The sequence below is a fragment of the Oncorhynchus masou genome, unplaced genomic scaffold (genome assembly GCF_036934945.1).
Source record: "Oncorhynchus masou masou isolate Uvic2021 unplaced genomic scaffold, UVic_Omas_1.1 unplaced_scaffold_1060, whole genome shotgun sequence".
Classification (NCBI taxonomy): domain Eukaryota; kingdom Metazoa; phylum Chordata; class Actinopteri; order Salmoniformes; family Salmonidae; genus Oncorhynchus; species Oncorhynchus masou.
Window position 1 is genome coordinate 113,115 of NW_027000307.1, and position 24,817 is coordinate 137,931.

The 24,817-nt window shown below is 46.9% G+C and overlaps 1 protein-coding gene across 1 annotated transcript in view; it reads right to left on the minus strand.

Annotated features, from left to right (window-relative positions):
- Nucleotides 1-24,817, minus strand: part of LOC135528937 (transmembrane protein 237A-like) — a 139,553-nt gene that overhangs the window by 104,578 nt on the left and 10,158 nt on the right. The window contains exons 2-7 of the mRNA XM_064957930.1: nucleotides 21,755-21,843; nucleotides 21,287-21,441; nucleotides 17,208-17,334; nucleotides 14,822-15,013; nucleotides 12,658-12,731; nucleotides 12,452-12,539 (exon numbers count right to left, since the gene is read on the minus strand). Coding sequence (XP_064814002.1) covers nucleotides 12,452-12,539; nucleotides 12,658-12,731; nucleotides 14,822-15,013; nucleotides 17,208-17,334; nucleotides 21,287-21,441; nucleotides 21,755-21,843 — 725 coding nt within the window. The remainder of the gene's footprint in view (nucleotides 1-12,451; nucleotides 12,540-12,657; nucleotides 12,732-14,821; nucleotides 15,014-17,207; nucleotides 17,335-21,286; nucleotides 21,442-21,754; nucleotides 21,844-24,817) is intronic.

Here is a 24,817-nt window from a genome sequence, read left to right on the forward strand (position 1 = left end):
TTCTCCAGTCCCACAGAGCCCAGAGTGTCCACTGTGAATCTCCAGTCCCAGGGAGCCCAGACAGTCCACTGTGTTAAAGATTCTCCAGTCCCAGGAGTCCAGGTACAGATCATGTCCTGATTCCCACGGAGCCCATGGTGATCCACAGACATGTCCACTGGATTCTCCTCCTCATGTTAATAATTATCCCAGTGTCCATAGACCCATTAGAATGGCATGTCCTGGATTCTCCTCATGTGTGTCCTCAGACATGTGCGCTGGATTCTCCTCATGGTGACCTCAGACATGTCCTGGATTCTCCTCATGGTGTCCTCAGACATGTCCTGGATTCTCCTCATGGTGTCCTCAGACATGTCCTGGATTCTCCTCCCTCAGACATGTCCTGTCCCTCAGACATGTCCTGGATTCTCCTCCTCATGGTGTCCTCAGACATGTCCTGGATTCTCCTCCTCATGGTGTTCTCAGACATGTCCTGGATTCTCCTCATGGTGTCCTCAGACATGTCCTGGATTCTCCTCCTCATGGTGTCCTCAGACATGTCCTGGATTCTCCTCCTCCTGGTGTCCTCAGACATGTCCTGGATTCTCCTCCTCATGGTGTCCTCAGACATGTCCTGGATTCTCCTCCTCATGGTGTCCTCAGACATGTCCTGGATTCTCCTCCTCATGGTGTCCTCTGACATGTCCTGGATTCTCCTCCTCATGGTGTCCTCAGACATGTCCTGGATTCTCCTCCTCATGGTGTCCTCAGACATGTCCTGGATTCTCCTCCTCATGGTGTCCTCAGACATGTCCTGGATTCTCCTCCTCCTGGTGTCCTCAGACATGTCCTGGATTCTCCTCCTCATGGTGTCCTCAGACATGTCCTGGATTCTCCTCCTCATGGTGTCCTCAGACATGTCCTGGATTCTCCTCCTCATGGTGTCCTCAGACATGTCCTGGATTCTCCTCCTCATGTTGTCCTCAGACATGTCCTGGATTCTTCTCCTCATGGTGACATCAGACATGTCCTGGATTCTCCTCCTCATGGTGACATCAGACATGTCCTGGATTGTCCTCATGGTGTCCTCTGATGTCTGGTGTGTTCGTCATGGTGTCCTCTGATGTTTGGCATGTTCCTCATGGTGTCATTGGATAGGTGTATGATGGTTTTAAGTTTGTTGGCGACAGACTCTCCCAAGATTTCAGTGCACATACAGTATCAATCGCAGCAGGAAGTATGAGATCCTCTGTGCTGATGTGGGCTTTTCTTTGCACTTAGCAATGCGCTGGGCCACAAGCTATGATTCATACGTTCTTCAATGAATCTTGTGAGGACACCAGCTGGCGTATCATTGTGTCTTGGATGCTTGGTGGCCAAATGTCTTTTTAGTTTTGGGGGGGGTTCATGCTCATAGGACGTCCACACTCACCCTGCCTGTCTTCAATATAGGTGAAACCATATAAATTTTGGACGTATTTTCTCTTCTTGACAGGGACCAGATTGTCCGCCTTGTTAACATTGGAAGCAGCAGTAGATGAAGGGGGAGCTGCACGTTTTAAAAACCTGTCCATGATTTTACTCTGACAGCTAGCCTACATGAGTTAAATGACTGCTAACTATCCACATGTGCAATGCCTGCAGAACACATCTGCATAGTTAGCTATCTAAGATAATACAGATCTCCTTCTGACAGCTATCTGATTGGACGTGTCATATTTTAAAACAAAACAATGTCGCAGAGTGACATTTTATTGTGCGTGCATGATATGCAAAAATGCGGTATCCTTTCAAAATAAAAGTTTCAGTGCGCGGTTACCTTTCAAAATATTTTTAAATGACATTTTTCATATTCTTGCATAAATCCCACGATCACTTAAAATTCGCCCCCAGTTCAGAATCCCTGGTTTAAACTACATCAGGATCTCCTTCTCAGATAGAGTTCAGTGTGTCAAATTGGACGGCCTGTTGTCCGGACCTCTGACAGTTTCTATGGGGGTGCCACAGGGTTCAATTCTCGGGCCAACTCTTTTCTCTGTATACATCAGTGACGTCGCTCTTGCTGCTGGTGAGTCTCTGATCCACCTCACACAGACGACACCATTCTGTATACTTCTGGCCCCCCTTTGGACACTGTGTTAACTAACCTCCAGACGAGCTTCAATGCCATACAACTCTCCTTCCGTGGCCTCCAACTTGTTTTAAATGCTAGTTAAACTAAATGCATGCTCTTCAACCGAGTGCTGGACCGGCGGGTAGGTGCGGGCAGCATCACTACTCTGGACAGTTCTGACTTAGAATATGTGGACAACTACAAATACCTAGGTGTCTGGTTAGACTGTAAACTCTCCTTCAAGACTCACATTAAGCATCTCCAATCTAGAATCGGCTTCCTATATCGCAACAAAGCATCCTTCACATCAATGCTGCCAAACATACCCATTATCCCAGTCACATTAACCAAAAAAATTATCCCAGTCACATTATCCAACCCATTATCACAGTCACATTATCCAACCCATTATACCAGTTGCATTAACAACCCATTATCCCAGTCATATTAACAACCCATTATCCCAGTGATATTAACAACCCATTATCCCAGTCATATTAACAACCCATTATCTCAGTCATTATCCCAGTCACATTGACAACCCATTATCCCAGTGATATTAACAACATTATCCCAGTCATATTAACAACCCATTATCCCAGTCATATTAACAACCCATTATCTTAGTCATATTAACAACCCATTATCCCAGTCATATTAACAACCCATTATCCCAGTCATATTAACAACCCACTATCCCAGTGATATTAACAACCCATTATCCCATTCATATTAACAACCCATTATCTCAGTCATTATTAACAACCCACTATCCCAGTCATATTAACACCCCATTATCCCAGTCATATTAACAATGCATTATCACAGCCATTATCCCAGTCATATTAACACCCCATTATCCCAGTCATATTAACAATGCATTATCACAGCCATTATCCCAGTCATATTAACAACCCATTATCCCAGTCATATTAACAACCCATTATCCCAGTCATATTAACAACCCATTATCCCAGTCATTATCCCAGTCATATTAACAACCCATGATCCCAGTTCATTGCAACCCATTATCACAGCCATTATCCCATTCATATTAACAACCCATTATCACAGCAGTTGTGCATTTTAGAACCGTGTCTTCCTGCTAACTGCATATTAACAACCCATTATCCCAGTCTTCCAACAACACGCTGCTCCCAGTGATATTAAATAACCCATTATCAACATTCATTTAACAACCCATGATCTCAGTCATGTTCCATCAACCTTATCCCACAGCGTGAACCTCCACTACACTATTTGATACTGAACCCATTATCATCATGTCATATTAACACTGCATTATCCCAGTCATATAACAGCAGTAAACAGAAACAGTTATTTTGATCCCCTTTATTTAATGTTTAAATGACATTGTGGAATGGAAATCCCTGTCATTTTATGGTACACATAATCCAACAAAAAAACACACAATTAAAAAAAATAAAAAACCTTCTTTCCAACTGCTGTTAACAAATAGAACATAACCCAGTCATATTAACAGATCTGGGTTATCCCATGATATTAACAACCCATTATCCCAGTCATATTAAAAACTCTGTCCCAGTGATATTAACAACCCATTATCCCAGTGAATAGTTTAAACCCATTATCCCAGTTATTAACCAGACCGTTAGATATTTGTAACCCATTATCCCAGTTATTATGATTCAACCCATAATTCACATGATAACTTGATTGATTCACAAAGCTTATCACCATTCATATGTAGTCCATGTCTGGTCATTGATCAAGGCCACAGGCCAGACCCATTATCCCAGGGCTATCACCAGGTTGACCACAATCCAGGGCTGGAGGATTTGGTGCTCTGAACCAGGAGGCCTGGAGGAGGGAGGGAGAGAGGAGGGGGTTATAGGAAGAGGAGATTGACAAGAAGTATTATCTACTTCACTTGCTTTGACAATATTAACATATGTTTCCATACCAATAAAGCCTCTTCAAATGAAATGAATTCCCATTGAATTAACAACCCAGGGATCCCGCTGGGGGACAGAGACAACACAAATCTCAGACTATTAGACAGTTTCCTGCAGGTAATTAACACCCCATTGTCCCAGCGACAGATGGAAGAACCCCAGGTGACCCATGATGAGTGCCCCACACGTCCTGTTGTATTAACAATCTCCTGTATCTCAGCTGTTCTGCTTTAAATAATGTCTCTGTTGTACCTTGTGCTCTTCAGTTATATTATATACACTTGTTGTTGCTGTTTTCTTTTTATTTCCAAAGGGAAGTCTGAAACTTCAGTATTAGTAACCCAATAGCAGACTACAGTTATGTGTCTGGGGTAACAGTCTTCAGTATTAGTAACCCAATAGCAGACTACAGTTATGTGTCTGGGGTAACAGTCTTCATATTAACAACCCAATAGCAGACTACAGTAACAGTCTTCAGTATTAGTAACCCAATAGCAGACTACAGCCATGTGTCTGGGGTAACAGTCTTCAGTATTAGTAACCCAATAGCAGACTACAGTAACAGTCTTCAGTATTAGTAACCCAATAGCAGACTACAGCCATGTGTCTGGGGTAACAGTCTTCAGTATTAGTAACCCAATAGCAGACTACAGTAACAGTCTTCAGTATTAGTGACCCAATCAGACTACAGCTATGTGTCTGGGGTAACAGTCTTCATATTAACAACCCAATAGCAGACTACAGCCATGTGTCTGGGGTAACAGTCTTCAGTATTAGTAACCCCAGTCAGACTACAGCCATGTGTCCCAGTCTTCATATTAGTAACCCAATAGCAGACTACAGCCATGTGTCTGGGGTAACAGTCTTCAGTATTATAACCCAATAGTCAGACCCATTATAGTCAGACTACATTATGTGTCTGGGGTAACAGTCTTCAGTATTAGTAACCCAATAGCAGACTACAGTTATGTGTCTGGGGTAACAGTCTTCAGTATTAACAACCCAATAGCAGACTACAGTTATGTGTCTGGGGTAACAGTCTTCAGTATTAGTAACCCAATAGCAGACTACAGCCATGTGTCTGGGGTAACAGTCTTCATATTAGTGACCCAATAGCAGACTACAGCCATGTGTCTGGGGTAACAACCCATCTTCAGTATTAGTAACCCAATAGCAGACTACAGTTATGTGTCTGGGGTAACAGTCTTCAGTATTAGTAACCCAATAGCAGACTACAGTTATGTGTCTGGGGTAACAGTCTTCAGTATTAGTAACCCAATAGCAGACTACAGTTATGTGTCTGGGGTAACAGTCTTCAGTATTAGTAACCCAATAGCAGACTACAGTTATGTGTCTGGGGTAACAGTCTTCAGTATTAGTAACGCAATACAGACTACAGTTATGTGTCTGGGGTAACAGTCTTCATAGTAGTTGATCAACATGTCTTCAGGGATATTAGTAACCCAATAGCAGACTACAGTTATGTGTCTGGGGTAACAGTCTTCAGTATTAGTAACCCAAAAGCAGACTACAGTTATGTGTCTGGGGTAACAGTCTTCAGTATTAGTAACCCAATAGCAGACTACAGCAATGTGTCTGGGGTAACAGTCTTCAGTATTAGTAACCCAATAGCAGACTACAGTTATGTGTCTGGGGTAACAGTCTTCAGTATTAGTAACCCAATAGCAGACTACAGTTATGTGTCTGGGGTAACAGTCTTCAGTATTAGTAACCCAATAGCAGACTACAGTTATGTGTCTGGGGTAACAGTCTTCAGTATTAGTAACCCAATAGCAGACTACAGTTATGTGTCTGGGGTAACAGTCTTCAGTATTAGTAACCCAATAGCAGACTACAGCCATGTGTCTGGGGTAACAGTCTTCAGTATTAGTAACCCAATAGCAGACTACAGCCATGTGTCTGGGGTAACAGTCTTCAGTATTAGTAACCCAATAGCAGACTACAGCCATGTGTCTGGGGTAACAGTCTTCAGTATTAGTAACCCAATAGCAGACTACAGTTATGTGTCTGGGGTAACAGTCTTCAGTATTAGTAACCCAATAGCAGACTACAGTTATGTTTGGGGTAACCAGGAGGCTTCAGTATTAGTAACCCAATAGCAGACTATCTACTTTCATTGCTTTGGGGTACAATCTTCATATTAGTTTCCCAATAGCAGACTACAGCCTGTTGTCTGAAATGAATTCAGTATTAGTAACCCAATAGCAGACTACAGTTATGTGTCTGGGGTAACAGTCTTCAGTATTAGTAACCCAATAGCAGACTACAGCCATGTGTCTGGGGTAACAGTCTTCAGTATTAGTAACCCAATAGCAGACTACAGTTATGTGTCTGGGGTAACAGTCTTCAGTATTAGTAACCCAATAGCAGACTACAGTTATGTGTCTGGGGTAACAGTCTTCAGTATTAGTAACCCAATAGCAGACTACAGTTATGTGTCTGGGGTAACAGTCTTCAGTATTAGTAACCCAATAGCAGACTACAGTTATGTGTCTGGGGTAACAGTCTTCAGTATTAGTAACCCAATAGCAGACTACAGTTATGTGTCTGGGGTAACAGTCTTCAGTATTAGTAACCCAATAGCAGACTACAGCCATGTGTCTGGGGTAACAGTCTTCAGTATTAGTAACCCAATAGCAGACTACAGTTATGTGTCTGGGGTAACAGTCTTCAGTATTAGTAACCCAATAGCAGACTACAGCCATGTGTCTGGGGTAACAGTCTTCAGTATTAGTAACCCAATAGCAGACTACAGTTATGTGTCTGGGGTAACAGTCTTCAGTATTAGTAACCCAATAGCAGACTACAGTTATGTGTCTGGGGTAACAGTCTTCAGTATTAGTAACCCAATAGCAGACTACAGCCATGTGTCTGGGGTAACAGTCTTCAGTATTAGTAACCCAATAGCAGACTACAGTTATGTGTCTGGGGTAACAGTCTTCAGTATTAGTAACCCAATAGCAGACTACAGCCATGTGTCTGGGGTAACAGTCTTCAGTATTAGTAACCCAATAGCAGACTACAGTTATGTGTCTGGGGTAACAGTCTTCAGTATTAGTAACCCAATAGCAGACTACAGCCATGTGTCTGTGGTAACAGTCTTCAGTATTAGTAACCCAATAGCAGACTACAGCCATGTGTCTGGGGTAACAGTCTTCAGTATTAGTGACCCAATAGCAGACTACAGTTATGTGTCTGGGGTAACAGTCTTCAGTATTAGTAACCCAATAGCAGACTACAGTTATGTGTCTGGGGTAACAGTCTTCAGTATTAGTAACCCAATAGCAGACTACAGTTATGTGTCTGGGGTAACAGTCTTCAGTATTAGTAACCCAATAGCAGACTACAGTTATGTGTCTGGGGTAACAGTCTTCAGTATTAGTAACCCAATAGCAGACTACAGTTATGTGTCTGGGGTAACAGTCTTCAGTATTAGTAACCCAATAGCAGACTACAGTTATGTGTCTGGGGTAACAGTCTTCAGTATTAGTAACCCAATAGCAGACTACAGTTATGTGTCTGGGGTAACAGTCTTCAGTATTAGTAACCCAATAGCAGACTACAGTTATGTGTCTGGGGTAACAGTCTTCAGTATTAGTAACCCAATAGCAGACTACAGTTATGTGTCTGGGGTAACAGTCTTCAGTATTAGTAACCCAATAGCAGACTACAGTTATGTGTCTGGGGTAACAGTCTTCAGTATTAGTAACCCAATAGCAGACTACAGTTATGTGTCTGGGGTAACAGTCTTCAGTATTAGTAACCCAATAGCAGACTACAGTTATGTGTCTGGGGTAACAGTCTTCAGTATTAGTAACCCAATAGCAGACTACAGTTATGTGTCTGGGGTAACAGTCTTCAGTATTAGTAACCCAATAGCAGACTACAGTCATGTGTCTGGGGTAACAGTCTTCAGTATTAGTAACCCAATAGCAGACTACAGTTATGTGTCTGGGGTAACAGTCTTCAGTATTAGTAACCCAATAGCAGACTACAGTTATGTGTCTGGGGTAACAGTCTTCAGTATTAGTAACCCAATAGCAGACTACAGTTATGTGTCTGGGGTAACAGTCTTCAGTATTAGTAACCCAATAGCAGACTACAGTTATGTGTCTGGGGTAACAGTCTTCAGTATTAGTAACCCAATAGCAGACTACAGTTATGTGTCTGGGGTAACAGTCTTCAGTATTAGTAACCCAATAGCAGACTACAGTTATGTGTCTGGGGTAACAGTCTTCAGTATTAGTAACCCAATAGCAGACTACAGTTATGTGTCTGGGGTAACAGTCTTCAGTATTAGTAACCCAATAGCAGACTACAGTTATGTGTCTGGGGTAACAGTCTTCAGTATTAGTAACCCAATAGCAGACTACAGCCATGTGTCTGGGGTAACAGTCTTCAGTATTAGTAACCCAATAGCAGACTACAGTTATGTGTCTGGGGTAACAGTCTTCAGTATTAGTAACCCAATAGCAGACTACAGTTATGTGTCTGGGGTAACAGTCTTCAGTATTAGTAACCCAATAGCAGACTACAGTTATGTGTCTGGGGTAACAGTCTTCAGTATTAGTAACCCAATAGCAGACTACAGCCATGTGTCTGGGGTAACAGTCTTCAGTATTAGTAACCCAATAGCAGACTACAGCCATGTGTCTGGGGTAACAGTCTTCAGTATTAGTAACCCAATAGCAGACTACAGCCATGTGTCTGGGGTAACAGTCTTCAGTATTAGTAACCCAATAGCAGACTACAGTTATGTGTCTGGGGTAACAGTCTTCAGTATTAGTAACCCAATAGCAGACTACAGCCATGTGTCTGGGGTAACAGTCTTCAGTATTAGTAACCCAATAGCAGACTACAGCCATGTGTCTGGGGTAACAGTCTTCAGTATTAGTAACCCAATAGCAGACTACAGTTATGTGTCTGGGGTAACAGTCTTCAGTATTAGTAACCCAATAGCAGACTACAGTTATGTGTCTGGGGTAACAGTCTTCAGTATTAGTAACCCAATAGCAGACTACAGCCATGTGTCTGGGGTAACAGTCTTCAGTATTAGTAACCCAATAGCAGACTACAGTTATGTGTCTGGGGTAACAGTCTTCAGTATTAGTAACCCAATAGCAGACTACAGTTATGTGTCTGGGGTAACAGTCTTCAGTATTAGTAACCCAATAGCAGACTACAGTTATGTGTCTGGGGTAACAGTCTTCAGTATTAGTAACCCAATAGCAGACTACAGTTATGTGTCTGGGGTAACAGTCTTCAGTATTAGTAACCCAATAGCAGACTACAGTTATGTGTCTGGGGTAACAGTCTTCAGTATTAGTAACCCAATAGCAGACTACAGTTATGTGTCTGGGGTAACAGTCTTCAGTATTAGTGACCCAATAGCAGACTACAGTTATGTGTCTGGGGTAACAGTCTTCAGTATTAGTAACCCAATAGCAGACTACAGTTATGTGTCTGGGGTAACAGTCTTCAGTATGTGTCTGGTAACAGTCTTCAATAGCAGACTACAGACTACATGTGTCTGGGGTAACAGTCTTCAGTATTAGTAACCCAATAGCAGACTACAGTTATGTGTCTGGGGTAACAGTCTTCAGTATTAGTAACCCAATAGCAGACTACAGTTATGTGTCTGGGGTAACAGTCTTCAGTATTAGTAACCCAATAGCAGACTACAGTTATGTGTCTGGGGTAACAGTCTTCAGTATTAGTAACCCAATAGCAGACTACAGCCATGTGTCTGGGGTAACAGTCTTCAGTATTAGTAACCCAATAGCAGACTACAGTTATGTGTCTGGGGTAACAGTCTTCAGTATTAGTAACCCAATAGCAGACTACAGCCATGTGTCTGGGGTAACAGTCTTCAGTATTAGTAACCCAATAGCAGACTACAGTTATGTGTCTGGGGTAACAGTCTTCAGTATTAGTAACCCAATAGCAGACTACAGTTATGTGTCTGGGGTAACAGTCTTCAGTATTAGTAACCCAATAGCAGACTACAGTTATGTGTCTGGGGTAACAGTCTTCAGTATTAGTAACCCAATAGCAGACTACAGCCATGTGTCTGGGGTAACAGTCTTCAGTATTAGTAACCCAATAGCAGACTACAGTTATGTGTCTGGGGTAACAGTCTTCAGTATTAGTAACCCAATAGCAGACTACAGTTATGTGTCTGGGGTAACAGTCTTCAGTATTAGTAACCCAATAGCAGACTACAGTTATGTGTCTGGGGTAACAGTCTTCAGTATTAGTAACCCAATAGCAGACTACAGTTATGTGTCTGGGGTAACAGTCTTCAGTATTAGTAACCCAATAGCAGACTACAGTCATGTGTCTGGGGTAACAGTCTTCAGTATTAGTAACCCAATAGCAGACTACAGTTATGTGTCTGGGGTAACAGTCGGGTAGATGATAATACCTTCATCCCAATTAGGACCCTATTCCCTTTGGAATTGTGCACTGTTGCTATGGTTATGGGATAGGTTGCAATGGGACCTGTGTCACTATGTTTATTTATTTTTTTATTTAACCTTTATTTAACCAGGTAGGCAGGTTGAAAACAAGTTCTCATTTACAATTGCGACCTGGCCAAGATAAAGCAAAGCAGTTCGACACATACAACGACACAGAGTTACACATGGAGTAAAACAAACATACAGTCAATAATACAGTAGAAACAAGTCTATATACGTGAGCAAATGAGGTGAGATAAGGGAGGTAAAGGCAAAAAAAGGCCATGGTGGCAAAGTAAATGCAATATAGCAAGTAAAACACTGGAATGGTAGATTTGCAATGGAAGAATGTGCAAAGTAGAAATAAAAATAATGGGGTGCAAAGGAGCAAAATAAATAAATTAATTAAATACAGTAGGGAAAGAGGTAGTTGTTTGGGCTAAAATATAGGTGGGCTATGTACAGGTGCAGTAATCTGTGAGCTGCTCTGACAGTTGGTGCTTAAAGCTAGTGAGGGAGATAAGTGTTTCCAGTTTCAGAGATTTTTGTAGTTTGTTCCAGTCATTGGCAGCAGAGAACTGGAAGGAGAGGCGGACAAAGAAAGAATTGGTTTTGTGGGTGACTAGAGAGATATACCTGCTGGAGCGCGTGCTACAGGTGGGTGCTGCTATGGTGACCAGCGAGCTGAGATAAGGGGGACTTTACCTAACAGGGTCTTGTAGATGACATGGAGCCAGTGGGTTTGGCGACGAGTATGAAGCGAGGGCCAGACAACGAGAGCGTACAGTTCGCAATGGTGGGTAGTATATGGGGCTTTGGTGACAAAACGGATTGCACTGGACTGCATCCAATTTGTTGAGTAGGGTATTGGAGGCTATTTTGTAAATGGCATCGCCGAAGTCGAGGATTGGTAGGAAGGTCAGTTTTACAAGGGTATGTTTGGCACCATGAGTGAAGGATGCTTTGTTGCGAAATAGGAAGCCAATTCTAGATTTAACTTTGGATTGGAGATGTTTGATATGGGTCTGGAAGGAGATGTATGTAAGGAATAGGTTGCTATGGGTCCTGGTCACTATGTAAGGGATAGGTTGCTATGGCTACTATGTAAGGGACAGGTTGCTATGGGTCCTGGTCACCATGTAAGGGACAGGTTGCTATGGGTCCTGGTCACTATGTAAGGGACAGGTTGCTATGGTCACTGGTCACCATGTAAAGGACAGGTTGCTATGGGTCACTATGTAAGGGACAGGTTGCTATGGGTCCACTATGTAAAGAACAGGTTGCTATGGGTCCTGGTCACTATGTAAAGGACAGGTTGCTATGGGTCCTGGTCACCATGTAGGGACAGGTTGCTATGGTCACTATGTAAGGGACAGGTTGCTATGGGTCCTGGTCACTATGTAAGGGACAGGTTGCTATGGCCACTATGTAAGAACAGGTTGCTATGGGTCCTGGTCACTATGTAAAGGACAGGTTGCTATGGGTCCTGGTCACTATGTAAAGAACAGGTTGCTATGGTCACTATGTAAAGGACAGGTTGCTATGGTCACTGGTCACTATGTAAAGAACAGGTTGCTATGGGTCCACTATGTAAAGACAGGTTGCTATGGGTCCTGGTCACTATGTAAAGGACAGGTTGCTATGGGTCCTGGTCACTATGTAAGGGACAGGTTGCTATGGGCCCTGGTCACTATGTAAGGGACATGTTGCTATGGGCCTGGTCACTATGTAAGGGACAGGTTGCTATGGGTCCTGGTCACTATGTAAGGGACAAGTTGCTATGGGTCACTATGTAAGGGACAGGTTGCTATGGCCACTATGTAAGGGACAGGTTGCTATGGGTCCTGGTCACTATATAGGGAATAGGGTGCTATGAGCCCTGGTCACTATATAGGGATAGGTTGCCATTGTAGACCTCCACCACAGAGCTGTGCAGTGCTCACCACAAGGTCTCGTTGGCAGTGGGGTAGAGGTTAATACGATCGCTGGTCATCTGCTGACTGAGGGACAGGATGAGCGCTGTAAAGTACACTGGAAACACCAGAGAAGGAAGGAGAAAACATCATATCTCACAGAATATGTTTTGTCTTTGTCTACTACGCGGTTAACTAACAGATGTTGTAATGAACTAGTAAGAAGAGGAACCTACAGAAGGAGGCCAGAGCAGCTGGGTCCAGAGTGAGGAATCCTCTTAGAGCCATGGAGGCCTTCGCCAGGTTCACCCTGCAACACAGAGCATGGAGATCAGACAGAGGAGCAGCCATACTACAGAGTGAGGAATCCCCATTAGAGCCATGGAGGCCTTCAGTATAGAAACTAGACTACAGGAACAGTATAGAAACTAGACTACAGGAACAGTATAAAAATTAGACTACAGAAACAGTATAGAAACTAGACTACAGGAACAGTATAAAAAACTAGACTACAGGAATAGTATAGAAACTAGACTAGACTACAGAAACAGTATAGAAACTAGACTACAGGAACAGTATAGAAACTAGACTACAGGAACAGTATAGAAACTACAGGAACAGTATAGAAACTAGACTACAGGAACAGTATAGAAACTAGACTACAGAAACAGTATAGAAACTAGACTACAGGAACAGTATAAAAACTACAGGAAGACTACAGAAACTAGACTACAGGAACAGTATAAAAACTTAGAAACTACAGAAACTAGACTACAGGAACAGTATAAAACTTAGACTACAGAAAAAATAGACTACAGAACAGTATAAAAATATAGAAACTAGACTACAGGAACAGTATAGAAACTACAGGAACAGTATAAAAATTAGACTACAGAAACTAGACTACAGGAACAGTATAAAAATTAGACTACAGAAACAGTATAGAAACTAGACTACAGGAACAGTATAAAAATTAGACTACAGAAACAGTATAGAAACTAGACTACAGGAACAGTATTGAAAACTGGTACTACTGTGATTCAATCCCCCGCTGTCGAAGGCAGACACTGTGCTGATAGCCAGCAGTAGGTAGATGAGAGACTGCGCAGGGTAGGACCTTACCTGTCGAAGGCAGACACTGTGCTGATAGCCAGCAGTAGGTAGATGAGAGACTGGGCAGGGTAGGACCTTACCTGTCGAAGGCAAACACTGTGCTGATAGCCAACAGTAGGTAGATGAGAGACTGGGCAGGGTAGGACCTTACCTGTCGAAGGCAGACACTGTGCTGATAGCCAGCAGTAGGTAGATGAGAGACTGGGCAGGGTAGGACCTTACCTGTCGAAGGCAGACACTGTGCTGATAGCCAACAGTAGGTAGATGAGAGACTGGGCAGGGTAGGACCTTACCTGTCGAAGGCAGACACTGTGCTGATAGCCAGCAGTAGGTAGATGAGAGACTGAGTAGGGTAGGACCTTACCTGTCGAAGGCAAACACTGTGCTGATAGCCAACAGTAGGTAGATGAGAGACTGGGCAGGGTAGGACCTTACCTGTCGAAGGCAGACACTGTGCTGATAGCCAGCAGTAGGTAGATGAGAGACTGGGCAGGGTAGGACCTTACCTGTCGAAGGCAGACACTGTGCTGATAGCCAACAGTAGGTAGATGAGAGACTGGGCAGGGTAGGACCTTACCTGTCGAAGGCAGACACTGTGCTGAGAATAGAGACTGAGTAGGGTAGGACCTTACCCGTCGAAGGCAGACACTGTGCTGATAGCCAACAGTAGGTAGATGAGAGACTGGGCAGGGTAGGTAGGAGACACTGTGCTGAGAATAGAGACTGGGCAGGGTAGGACCTTACCTGTCGAAGGCAGACACTGTGCTGATAGCCAACAGTAGGTAGATGAGAGACTGGGCAGGGTAGGACCTTACCTGTCGAAGGCAGACACTGTGCTGAGAATAGAGACTGGGCAGGGTAGGACTTTACCTGTCGAAGGCAGACACTGTGCTGAGAATAGAGACTGGGCAGGGTAGGACTTTACCTGTCGAAGGCAGACACTGTGCTGAGAATAGAGACTGGGCAGGGTAGGACTTTACCTGTCGAAGGCAGACACTGTGCTGAGAATAGAGACTGGGCAGGGTAGGACTTTACCTGTCGAAGGCAGACACTGTGCTGAGAATAGAGACTGGGCAGGGTAGGACCTTACCTGTCGAAGGCAGACACTGTGCTGATAGCCAACAGTAGGTAGATGAGAGACTGAGCAGGGTAGGACCTTACCTGTCGAAGGCAGACACTGTGCTGATAGCCAACAGTAGGTAGAGGAGAGACTGGGCAGGGTAGGACCTTACCTGTCGAAGGCAGACACTGTGCTGAGAATAGAGACTGGGCAGGGTAGGACCTTACCTGTCGAAGGCAGACACTGTGCTGATAGCCAACAGTAGGTAGAGGAGAGACTGGGCAGGGTAGGCCAAGGAGTGGTACTGCTGTAGCAGGTTAGGTAGGGTGGTGAACTGCTCCCCAGCCAAAACATACACCACCACAGTGTTCCACACTGCATAGCCAGCCAGGAAGCCATGGGAAAACAGACCAATCACTCTGGAGAGAGAGAGACACACACAGAGAGAGAGAATTAGATAAAGCCCTCTGCAAGGCATGTAGCTCACCTGAAGCCACTGTGTCACATCCAAGCCCTCTGCAAGGCATGTAGCTCACCTGAAGCCACTGTGTCACATCCAAGCCCTCTTCAAGGCATGTAGCTCACCTGAAGCCACTGTGTCACATCCAAGCCCTCTGCAAGGCATGTAGCTCACCTGAAGCCACTGTGTCACATCCAAGCCCTCTGCAAGGCATGTAGCTCACCTGAAGCCACTGTGTCACATCCAAGCCCTCTTCAAGGCATGTATCTCACCTGAAGCCACTGTGTCACATCCAAGCCCTCTGCAAAGCATGTAGCTCACCTGAAGCCACTGTGTCACATCCAAGCCCTCTGCAAGGCATGTAGCTCACCTGAAGCCACTGTGTCACATCACCTGAAGCCACTGTGTCACATCCAAGCCCTCTGCAAGGCATGAAGCTCACCTGAAGCCACTGTGTCACATCCAAGCCCTCTGCAAGACATGTAGCGCACCTGAAGCCACTGTGTCACATCACCTGAAGCCACTGTGTCACATCACCTGAAGCCACTGTGTCACATCACCTGAAGCCACTGTGTCACACCACCTGAAGCCACTGTGTCACATCACCTGAAGCCACTGTGTCACATCACCTGAAGCCACTGTGTCACATCACCTGAAGCCACTGTGTAACTCACCTGAAGCCACTGTGTAACTCACCTGAAGCCACTGTGTCACTCACCTGAAGCCACTGTGTCACATCACCTGAAGCCACTGTGTCACATCACCTGAAGCCACTGTGTCACATCACCTGAAGCCACTGTGTAACTCACCTGAAGCCACTGTGTAACTCACCTGAAGCCACTGTGTCACTCACCTGAAGCCACTGTGTCACATCACCTGAAGCCACTGTGTAACTCACCTGAAGCCACTGTGTAACTCACCTGAAGCCACTGTGTCACATCACCTGAAGCCACTGTGTCACATCCAAGCCCTCTGCAAGGCATGAAGCTCACCTGAAGCCACTGTGTCACATCCAAGCCCTCTGCAAGGCATGAAGCTCACCTGAAGCCACTGTGTCACATCCAAGCCCTCTGCAAGGCATGTAGCTCACCTGAAGCCACTGAGTCACATCCAAGCCCTCTGCAAGGTATGTAGCTCACCTGAAGCCACTGTGTCACATCCAAGCCCTCTGTAAGGCATGTAGCTCACCTGAAGCCACTGTGTAACTCACCTGAAGCCACTGTGTAACTCACCTGAAGCCACTGTGTAACTCACCTGAAGCCACTGTGTCACATCACCTGAAGCCACTGTGTAACTCACCTGAAGCCACTGTGTAACTCACCTGAAGCCACTGTGTAACTCACCTGAAGCCACTGTGTCACATCACCTGAAGCCACTGTGTCACATCACCTGAAGCCACTGTGTAACTCACCTGAAGCCACTGTGTCACATCCAAGCCCTCTGCAAGGCATGAAGCTCACCTGAAGCCACTGTGTCACATCCAAGCCCTCTGCAAGACATGTAGCGCACCTGAAGCCACTGTGTCACATCACCTGAAGCCACTGTGTCACATCACCTGAAGCCACTGTGTCACACCACCTGAAGCCACTGTGTCACATCACCTGAAGCCACTGTGTCACTCACCTGAAGCCACTGTGTCACATCACCTGAAGCCACTGTGTAACTCACCTGAAGCCACTGTGTAACTCACCTGAAGCCACTGTGTAACTCACCTGAAGCCACTGTGTCACATCACCTGAAGCCACTGTGTCACATCACCTGAAGCCACTGTGTAACTCACCTGAAGCCACTGTGTCACATCCAAGCCCTCTGCAAGGCATGTAGCTCACCTGAAGCCACTGAGTCACATCCAAGCCCTCTGCAAGGCATGTAGCTCACCTGAAGCCACTGAGTCACATCCAAGCCCTCTGCAAGGCATGTAGCTCACCTGAAGCCACTGAGTCACATCCAAGCCCTCTGCAAGGCATGTAGCTCACCTGAAGCCACTGTGTAACTCACCTGAAGCCACTGTGTAACTCACCTGAAGCCACTGTGTAACTCACCTGAAGCCACTGTGTAACTCACCTGAAGCCACTGTGTCACATCACCTGAAGCCACTGTGTCACTCACCTGAAGCCACTGTGTAACTCACCTGAAGCCACTGTGTAACTCACCTGAAGCCACTGTGTACTCTCATGGCTACGTCCCTGGTCGTCCAGAGGGGTCTGACCTCCATGTAATCCTCCATGTGGTCAGGTAGATGTGGGTTGTGTTTGGGCGGGTCAGTCGCCTGGAAACGCTCTGAAAGAACATCGAGACAACAACTGGTTAAATTCCTGACCAGTTTCCCCGGACACAGATGTAGTCTAGTCCAGGACTACGAAGCATGCTCTCCGTTGAAATAGTTTATTAGTCCTAGACTAGTGGTCTGCCTGACAGGCAGCTAGTTGCAGGCAGACAGGCAGCTAGTTGCAGGCAGACAGGCAGCTAGTTGCAGGCAGACAGGCAGCTAGTTGCAGGCAGACAGGCAGCTAGTTGCAGGCAGACAGGCAGCTAGTTGCAGGCAGACAGGCAGCTAGTTGCAGGCAGACAGGCAGCTAGTTGCAGGCAGCTAGTTGCAGGCAGACAGGCAGCTAGTTGCAGGCAGACAGACAGCTAGTTGCAGGCAGACAGGCAGCTCGTGGCAGGCAGACAGGCAGCTCGTGGCAGGCAGACAGGCAGCTAGTTGCAGGCAGACAGGCAACAAGTTGCAGGCAGACAGGCAGCTAGTTGCAGGCAGACAGACAGCTAGTTGCAGGCAGACAGGCAGCTAGTTGCAGGCAGCTAGTTGCAGGCAGACAGGCAGCTAGTTGCAGGCAGACAGGCAGCTAGTTGCAGGCAGACAGACAGCTCGTTGCAGGCAGACAGGCAGCTAGTTGCAGGCAGACAGGCAGCTAGTTGCAGGCAGACAGGCAGCTAGTTGCAGGCAGACAGGAAGCTAGTTGCAGGCAGACAGGCAGCTAGTTGCAGGCATACAGGCAGCTAGTTGCAGGCAGACAGGCAGCTAGTTGCAGGCAGACAGACAGCTAGTTGCAGGCAGACAGGCAGCTAGTTGCAGGCAGACAGACAGCTAGTTGCAGGCAGACAGGCAGCTAGTTGCAGGCAGCTAGTTGCAGGCAGACAGGCAGCTAGTGGCAGGCAGACAGGCAGCTAGTTGCAGGCAGACAGGCAGCTAGTTGCAGGCAGACAGGCAGCTAGTTGCAGGCAGACAGGCAGCTAGTTGCAGGCAGACAGGCAGCTCGTTGCAGGCAGACAGGCAGCTAGTGGCAGGCAGACAGGCAGCTAGTGGCAGGCAGACAGGCAGCTAGTGACAGGCAGACAGGCAGCTAGTGGCAGGCAGACAGGCAGCTAGTGGCAGGCAGACAGGCAGCTAGTTGCAGGCCGACAGGCAGCTAGTTGCAGGCAGACAGGTAGCTAGTTGCAGGCAGACAGGCAGCTAGTTGCAGGCAGACAGACAGCTAGTTGCAGGCAGACAGGCAGCTCGTTGCAGGCAGACAGACGGTTAGTTGCAGGCAGAAAGGCAGCTAGTTGCAGGCAGAAAGACAGCTAGTTGCAGGCAGACAGGCAGCTCGTTGCAGGCAGACAGACAGCTAGTTGCAGGCAGACAGACAGGCAGCTAGTTGCAGGCAGACAGGCGGCTAGTGCAGGCAGACAGGCGGCTAGTGGCAGGCAGACAGACAGCTAGTTGCAGGCAGACAGACGGCTAGTGGCAGGCAGACAGACGGCTAGTTGCAGGCAGACAGACGGCTAGTTGCAGGCAGACAGACGGCTAGTGGCAGGCAGACAGGCAGCTAGTGGCAGGCAGACAGACGGCTAGTTGCAGGCAGACAGACGGCTAGTTGCAGGCAGACAGACGGCTAGTTGCAGGCAGACAGACGGCTAGTTGCAGGCAGACAGACGGCTAGTTGCAGGCAGACAGGCGGCTAGTGGCAGGCAGACAGACGGCTAGTGGCAGGCAGACAGACGGCTAGTGGCAGGCAGACAGACAGCTAGTGGCAGGCAGACAGGCGGCTAGTTGCAGGCAGACAGACGGCTAGTTGCAGGCAGACAGGCGGCTAGTTGCAGGCAGACAGACGGCTAGCGGCAGGCAGACAGGCGGCTAGCTGCAGGCAGACAGACGGCTAGTTGCAGGCAGACAGACGCTAGTTGCAGGCAGACAGGCGGCTAGTTGCAGGCAGACAGACAGCTAGTTGCAGGCAGACAGGCAGCTAGTTGCAGGCAGACAGGCAGCTAGCGGCAGGCAGACAGACAGCTAGCTGCAGGCAGACAGACAGCTAGCGGCAGGCAGACAGGCAGCTAGTTGCAGGCAGACAGGCAGCTAGTTGCAGGCAGACAGACAGCTAGTTGCAGGCAGACAGACAGCTAGTTGCAGGCAGACAGGCAGCTAGTTGCAGGCAGACAGACGGCTAGTTGCAGGCAGACAGGCAGCTAGTTGCAGGCAGACAGGCGGCTAGTTGCAGGCAGACAGACAGCTAGTTGCAGGCAGACAGGCAGCTAGTTGCAGGCAGACAGACAGCTAGTTGCAGGCAGACAGGCAGCTAGTTGCAGGCAGCTAGTTGCAGGCAGACAGGCAGCTAGTGGCAGGCAGACAGGCAGCTAGTTGCAGGCAGACAGGCAGCTAGTTGCAGGCAGACAGGCAGCTAGTTGCAGGCAGACAGGCAGCTAGTTGCAGGCAGACAGGCAGCTCGTTGCAGGCAGACAGGCAGCTAGTTGCAGGCAGACAGGCAGCTAGTGGCAGGCAGACAGGCAGCTAGTGGCAGGCAGACAGGCAGCTAGTGACAGGCAGACAGGCAGCTAGTGGCAGGCAGACAGGCAGCTAGTGGCAGGCAGACAGGCAGCTAGTGGCAGGCAGACAGGCAGCTAGTTGCAGGCCGACAGGCAGCTAGTTGCAGGCAGACAGGCAGCTAGTTGCAGGCAGACAGACAGCTAGTTGCAGGCAGACAGGCAGCTCGTTGCAGGCAGACAGACGGTTAGTTGCAGGCAGAAAGGCAGCTAGTTGCAGGCAGAAAGACAGCTAGTTGCAGGCAGACAGGCAGCTCGTGGCAGGCAGACAGACGGCTAGTGGCAGGCAGACAGACGGCTAGTTGCAGGCAGACAGACGGCTAGTTGCAGGCAGACAGACGGCTAGTTGCAGGCAGACAGACGGCTAGTGGCAGGCAGACAGGCGGCTAGTGGCAGGCAGACAGACGGCTAGTGGCAGGCAGACAGACGGCTAGTTGCAGGCAGACAGACGGCTAGTGGCAGGCAGACAGGCAGCTAGTTGCAGGCAGACAGACGGCTAGTGGCAGGCAGACAGGCGGCTAGTTGCAGGCAGACAGACGGCTAGTTGCAGGCAGACAGACGGCTAGTTGCAGGCAGACAGACGGCTAGTTGCAGGCAGACAGACGGCTAGTTGCAGGCAGACAGACGGCTAGTTGCAGGCAGACAGGCGGCTAGTTGCAGGCAGACAGGCGGCTAGTTGCAGGCAGACAGACAGCTAGTTGCAGGCAGACAGGCAGCTAGTGGCAGGCAGACAGGCAGCTAGCGGCAGGCAGACAGACAGCTAGCTGCAGGCAGACAGACAGCTAGCGGCAGGCAGACAGGCAGCTAGTTGCAGGCAGACAGGCAGCTAGTTGCAGGCAGACAGACAGCTAGTTGCAGGCAGACATGCAGCTAGTTGCAGGCAGACAGGCAGCTAGTTGCAGGCAGACAGACGGCTAGTTGCAGGCAGACAGGCAGCTAGTTGCAGGCAGACAGGCGGCTAGTTGCAGGCAGACAGGCAGCTAGTGGCAGGCAGACAGACAGCTAGTTGCAGGCAGACAGGCAGCTAGTGGCAGGCAGACAGGCAGCTAGTTGCAGGCAGACAGGCAGCTAATTGTAATAGTTTATTAGTCCTAGACTAGTTGCAGGCAGACAGGCAGCTAGTGGCAGGCAGACAGACAGCTAGTTGCAGGCAGACAGGCAGCTAGTGGCAGGCAGACAGGCAGCTAGTTGCAGGCAGACAGGCAGCTAATTGTAATAGTTTATTAGTCCTAGACTAGTTGCAGGCAGACAGACAGCTAGTTGAAATAGTATATTAGTCCTAGACTAGTGATTTACGTGAAGAAGTGAAATACTCTGTGAGAGTTTGCAGCACCGTTGTACCGTTGTTTAGATATATAAGTCTCTGCCGACACCTCAAGATTTGGTTGCACGTTCCGATTTTATGTTAATATAAGAGAGACAGGACACTCACTGTTTCTCTCCACAAACACTTTGCCGACAGGCTGGCTGTGGCCCAGAGGAGTAGAAAACAGGGAATGCTGGGGGATAGCGTGGTGCAAACCACTGACGATGTCACCTTCCTCCACACCCAGGTCATTGGCGTAATGCATGTCAATCTTGGACTTCCTGTTGTGTGTTGGGGAGGGGGGGGGGGTGTGCAGACAGTAACGTGTCAAGATGGAGATTATGAAGATGTTCAATATAGGCGACCTGGAACGTCCCCATAGTTCGATGCTGGATGTTAGATTCATCACAATGTTCCCTTTTTCATATGTTCTGTAGCAGTTGCTTTAGCCTGGGTCAGACCCTCCATAGCCTGGTCGCACATCTGGTTGTGCTGTTTTCCTATGGTCACAATGACCACGTGGCTTTGCCAACCGCCCAAACAGATGTGGTACCGAGCTATGGAGGGTCTGGCCTGCAGCAGTCCAGAACTCACTTCTTCCTCTTGGTTTTTGTCCTGGTGACGGCTTGTTCCTCCCCGTCCGTGTGCTGGTCCATCCCATCCCCATTCACCAGCTCCGGCTCCTCCATGTCTGAGATAGATAGATAGATAGATAGATAGATAGATAGATAGATAGATAGATAGATAGATAGATAGATAGATAGATAGATAGATAGATAGATAGATAGATAGATAGATAGATAGATAAGATATATATATCTTATCTTATCTATCTTATATATCTATCTTATATATCTTATCTAAGATAGATAAGATTAGATAGATAAGACAGATGAGATAAGATAGATATATATGATAGATAAGATAAGATTAGTTAAGATATATATAAGATAGATAGATAAGTTTAGATAGATAGATAGATAGATAAAATAAGATTAGAAAGATAAGATATATATATATAAGATAGATAGATAGATAAGATATATAAGATACGATTAGATAGATAAGGATAAGATATATAGGTAAGATAGATAGATAAGATAAGATATATTAGATATATATATATATATATAAGATAGATAGATAAGATAAGATATATAGGTAAGATAGATAGATAAGATACGATTAGATAGATAGATAAGATATATAGGTAAGATAAGATAGATAGATAGATAAGATAGTATAGATATCTAATCGTATCTTATATATCTTATCTAAGATAGATAAGATTAGATAGATAAGACAGATGAGATAATATAGATATATACGATAGATAAGATATATATAAGATAAATAGATAAGATTAGATACATAAAATAAGATTAGAAAGATAACATAGATAGGTAAGATAAGATAGATAAGATAGATAGATAAGATAGATAAGATTAGATAGATAAGACAGATGAGATAATATAGATATATACGATAGATAAGATATATATAAGATAAATAGATAAGATTAGATAGATAAGGATAAGATATATAGATAAGATAAGATATATAAGATATATATCTAAGATAGATAAGATAGATAAGATAAGATATATAGGTAAGATAAGATAGATAGATAAGATTAGATAAAATAGATAGACATAATTTACCAGCCATTTGAGAATAGATAATTACGCATGGAGATGAGAGAGGTTTAAAGGCTTTCTATACATCTATACAACTAATTATTGAGTAGTACAGTCCGTGGTAGACTCTTTGTGTTAAATCAGGACCAACTAACGAACAAGCAACTATGTCCAGCTGCAACCAACTGTGACAATAGTCTACACACCAGGCAGAGCATCTCTCTGGGCTGTAGTCTGATAAATAAAAGACATACAGGGCCAGCTATCTAGACACAGATTAAACATGCAGTCCGTGGGTCTTAAGAACTTACAAATTCAGAACTTATTTTACGAATAAACATAGATATATATTTTTGTAGGATGTAACATATATGAAATTGATGACGTGGTGCACAATGATGAGGGCCGGACCCATTTAGGCTTTGTAAGCACTACTTTCAAAACTACTGGCCTAAAAGGATACAAAAAGATCTAAAGCATGACTTTAAGCCTTGTCCTTTCTAAATGGAGATCGTTTTAGTCCAGGCAACATCTGGAAAACCAGGCCACAAAGCAGCAGGGTTACCGTTAGGAAGATGTGACGCCAGACAACGTGACCGACCGGCCGACAGGAAACATCTGGAAACCCAGGCCACAAAGTAGGAGACACAAAGTAGGAGGGTTACCGTTAGGAAGATGTGACGCCAGACAATGTGACCGACCGACCGGTCCAGGCAGCAGCAGGGTTACCGTTAGGAAGATGTGACGCCAGACAACGTGACCGACCGACCGGTCCAGGCAGCAGCAGGGTTACCGTTAGGAAGATGTGACGCCAGACAACGTGACCGAGGACCAGGCAGCAGCAGGGTTACCGTTAGGAAGATGTGACGCCAGACAACGTGACCGACCGGTCCAGGCAGCAGCAGGGTTACCGTTAGGAAGATGTGACGCCAGACAACGTGACCGACCGACCGGTCCAGGCAGCAGCAGGGTTACCGTTAGGAAGATGTGACGCCAGACAACGTGACTGACCGGTCCAGGCAGCAGCAGGGTTACCGTTAGGAAGATGTGACGCCAGACAACGTGACCGACCGGTCCAGGCAGCAGCAGGGTTACCGTTAGGAAGATGTGACGCCAGACAACGTGACCGACCGGTCCAGGCAGCAGCAGGGTTACCGTTAGGAAGATGTGACGCCAGACAACGTGACCGACCGGTCCAGGCAGCAGCAGGGTTACCGTTAGGAAGATGTGACGCCAGACTACGTGACCCACCGACCGACCGACCGGTCCAGGCAGCAGCAGGGTTACCATTAGGAAGATGTGACGCCAGAAAACACCCACCGACCGACCGGTCCAGGCAGCAGCAGGGTTACCGTTAGGAAGATGTGACGTAAGACAATGTGACCGACCGGTCCAGGCAGCAGCAGGGTTACCGTTAGGAAGATGTGACGCCAGACAACGTGACCGACCGGTCCAGGCAGCAGCAGGGTTACCGTTAGGAAGATGTGATGCCAGACAACGTGACCGACCGTCCAGGCAGCAGCAGGGTTACCGTTAGGAAGATGTGACGCCAGACAACGTGACCGACCGGTCCAGGCAGCAGCAGGGTTACCGTTAGGAAGATGTGACGCTAGACAATGTGACCGACCGGTCCAGGCAGCAGCAGGGTTACCGTTAGGAAGATGTGACGCCAGACAACGTGACCGACCGGTCCAGGCAGCAGCAGGGTTACCGTTAGGAAGATGTGACGCCAGACAACGTGACCGAGGTTCAGGCAGCAGCAGGGTTACCGTTAGGAAGATGTGACGCCAGACAACACCCACCGACCGACCGGTCCAGGCAGCAGCAGGGTTACCTTTAGGAAGATGTGACGCCAGACAATGTGACCGACCGGTCCAGGCAGCAGCAGGGTTACCGTTAGGAAGATGTGACGCCAGACAACGTGACCCACCGACCGACCGACCGGTCCAGGCAGCAGCAGGGTTACCGTTAGGAAGATGTGACGCCAGACAACACCCACCGACCGACCGGTCCAGGCAGC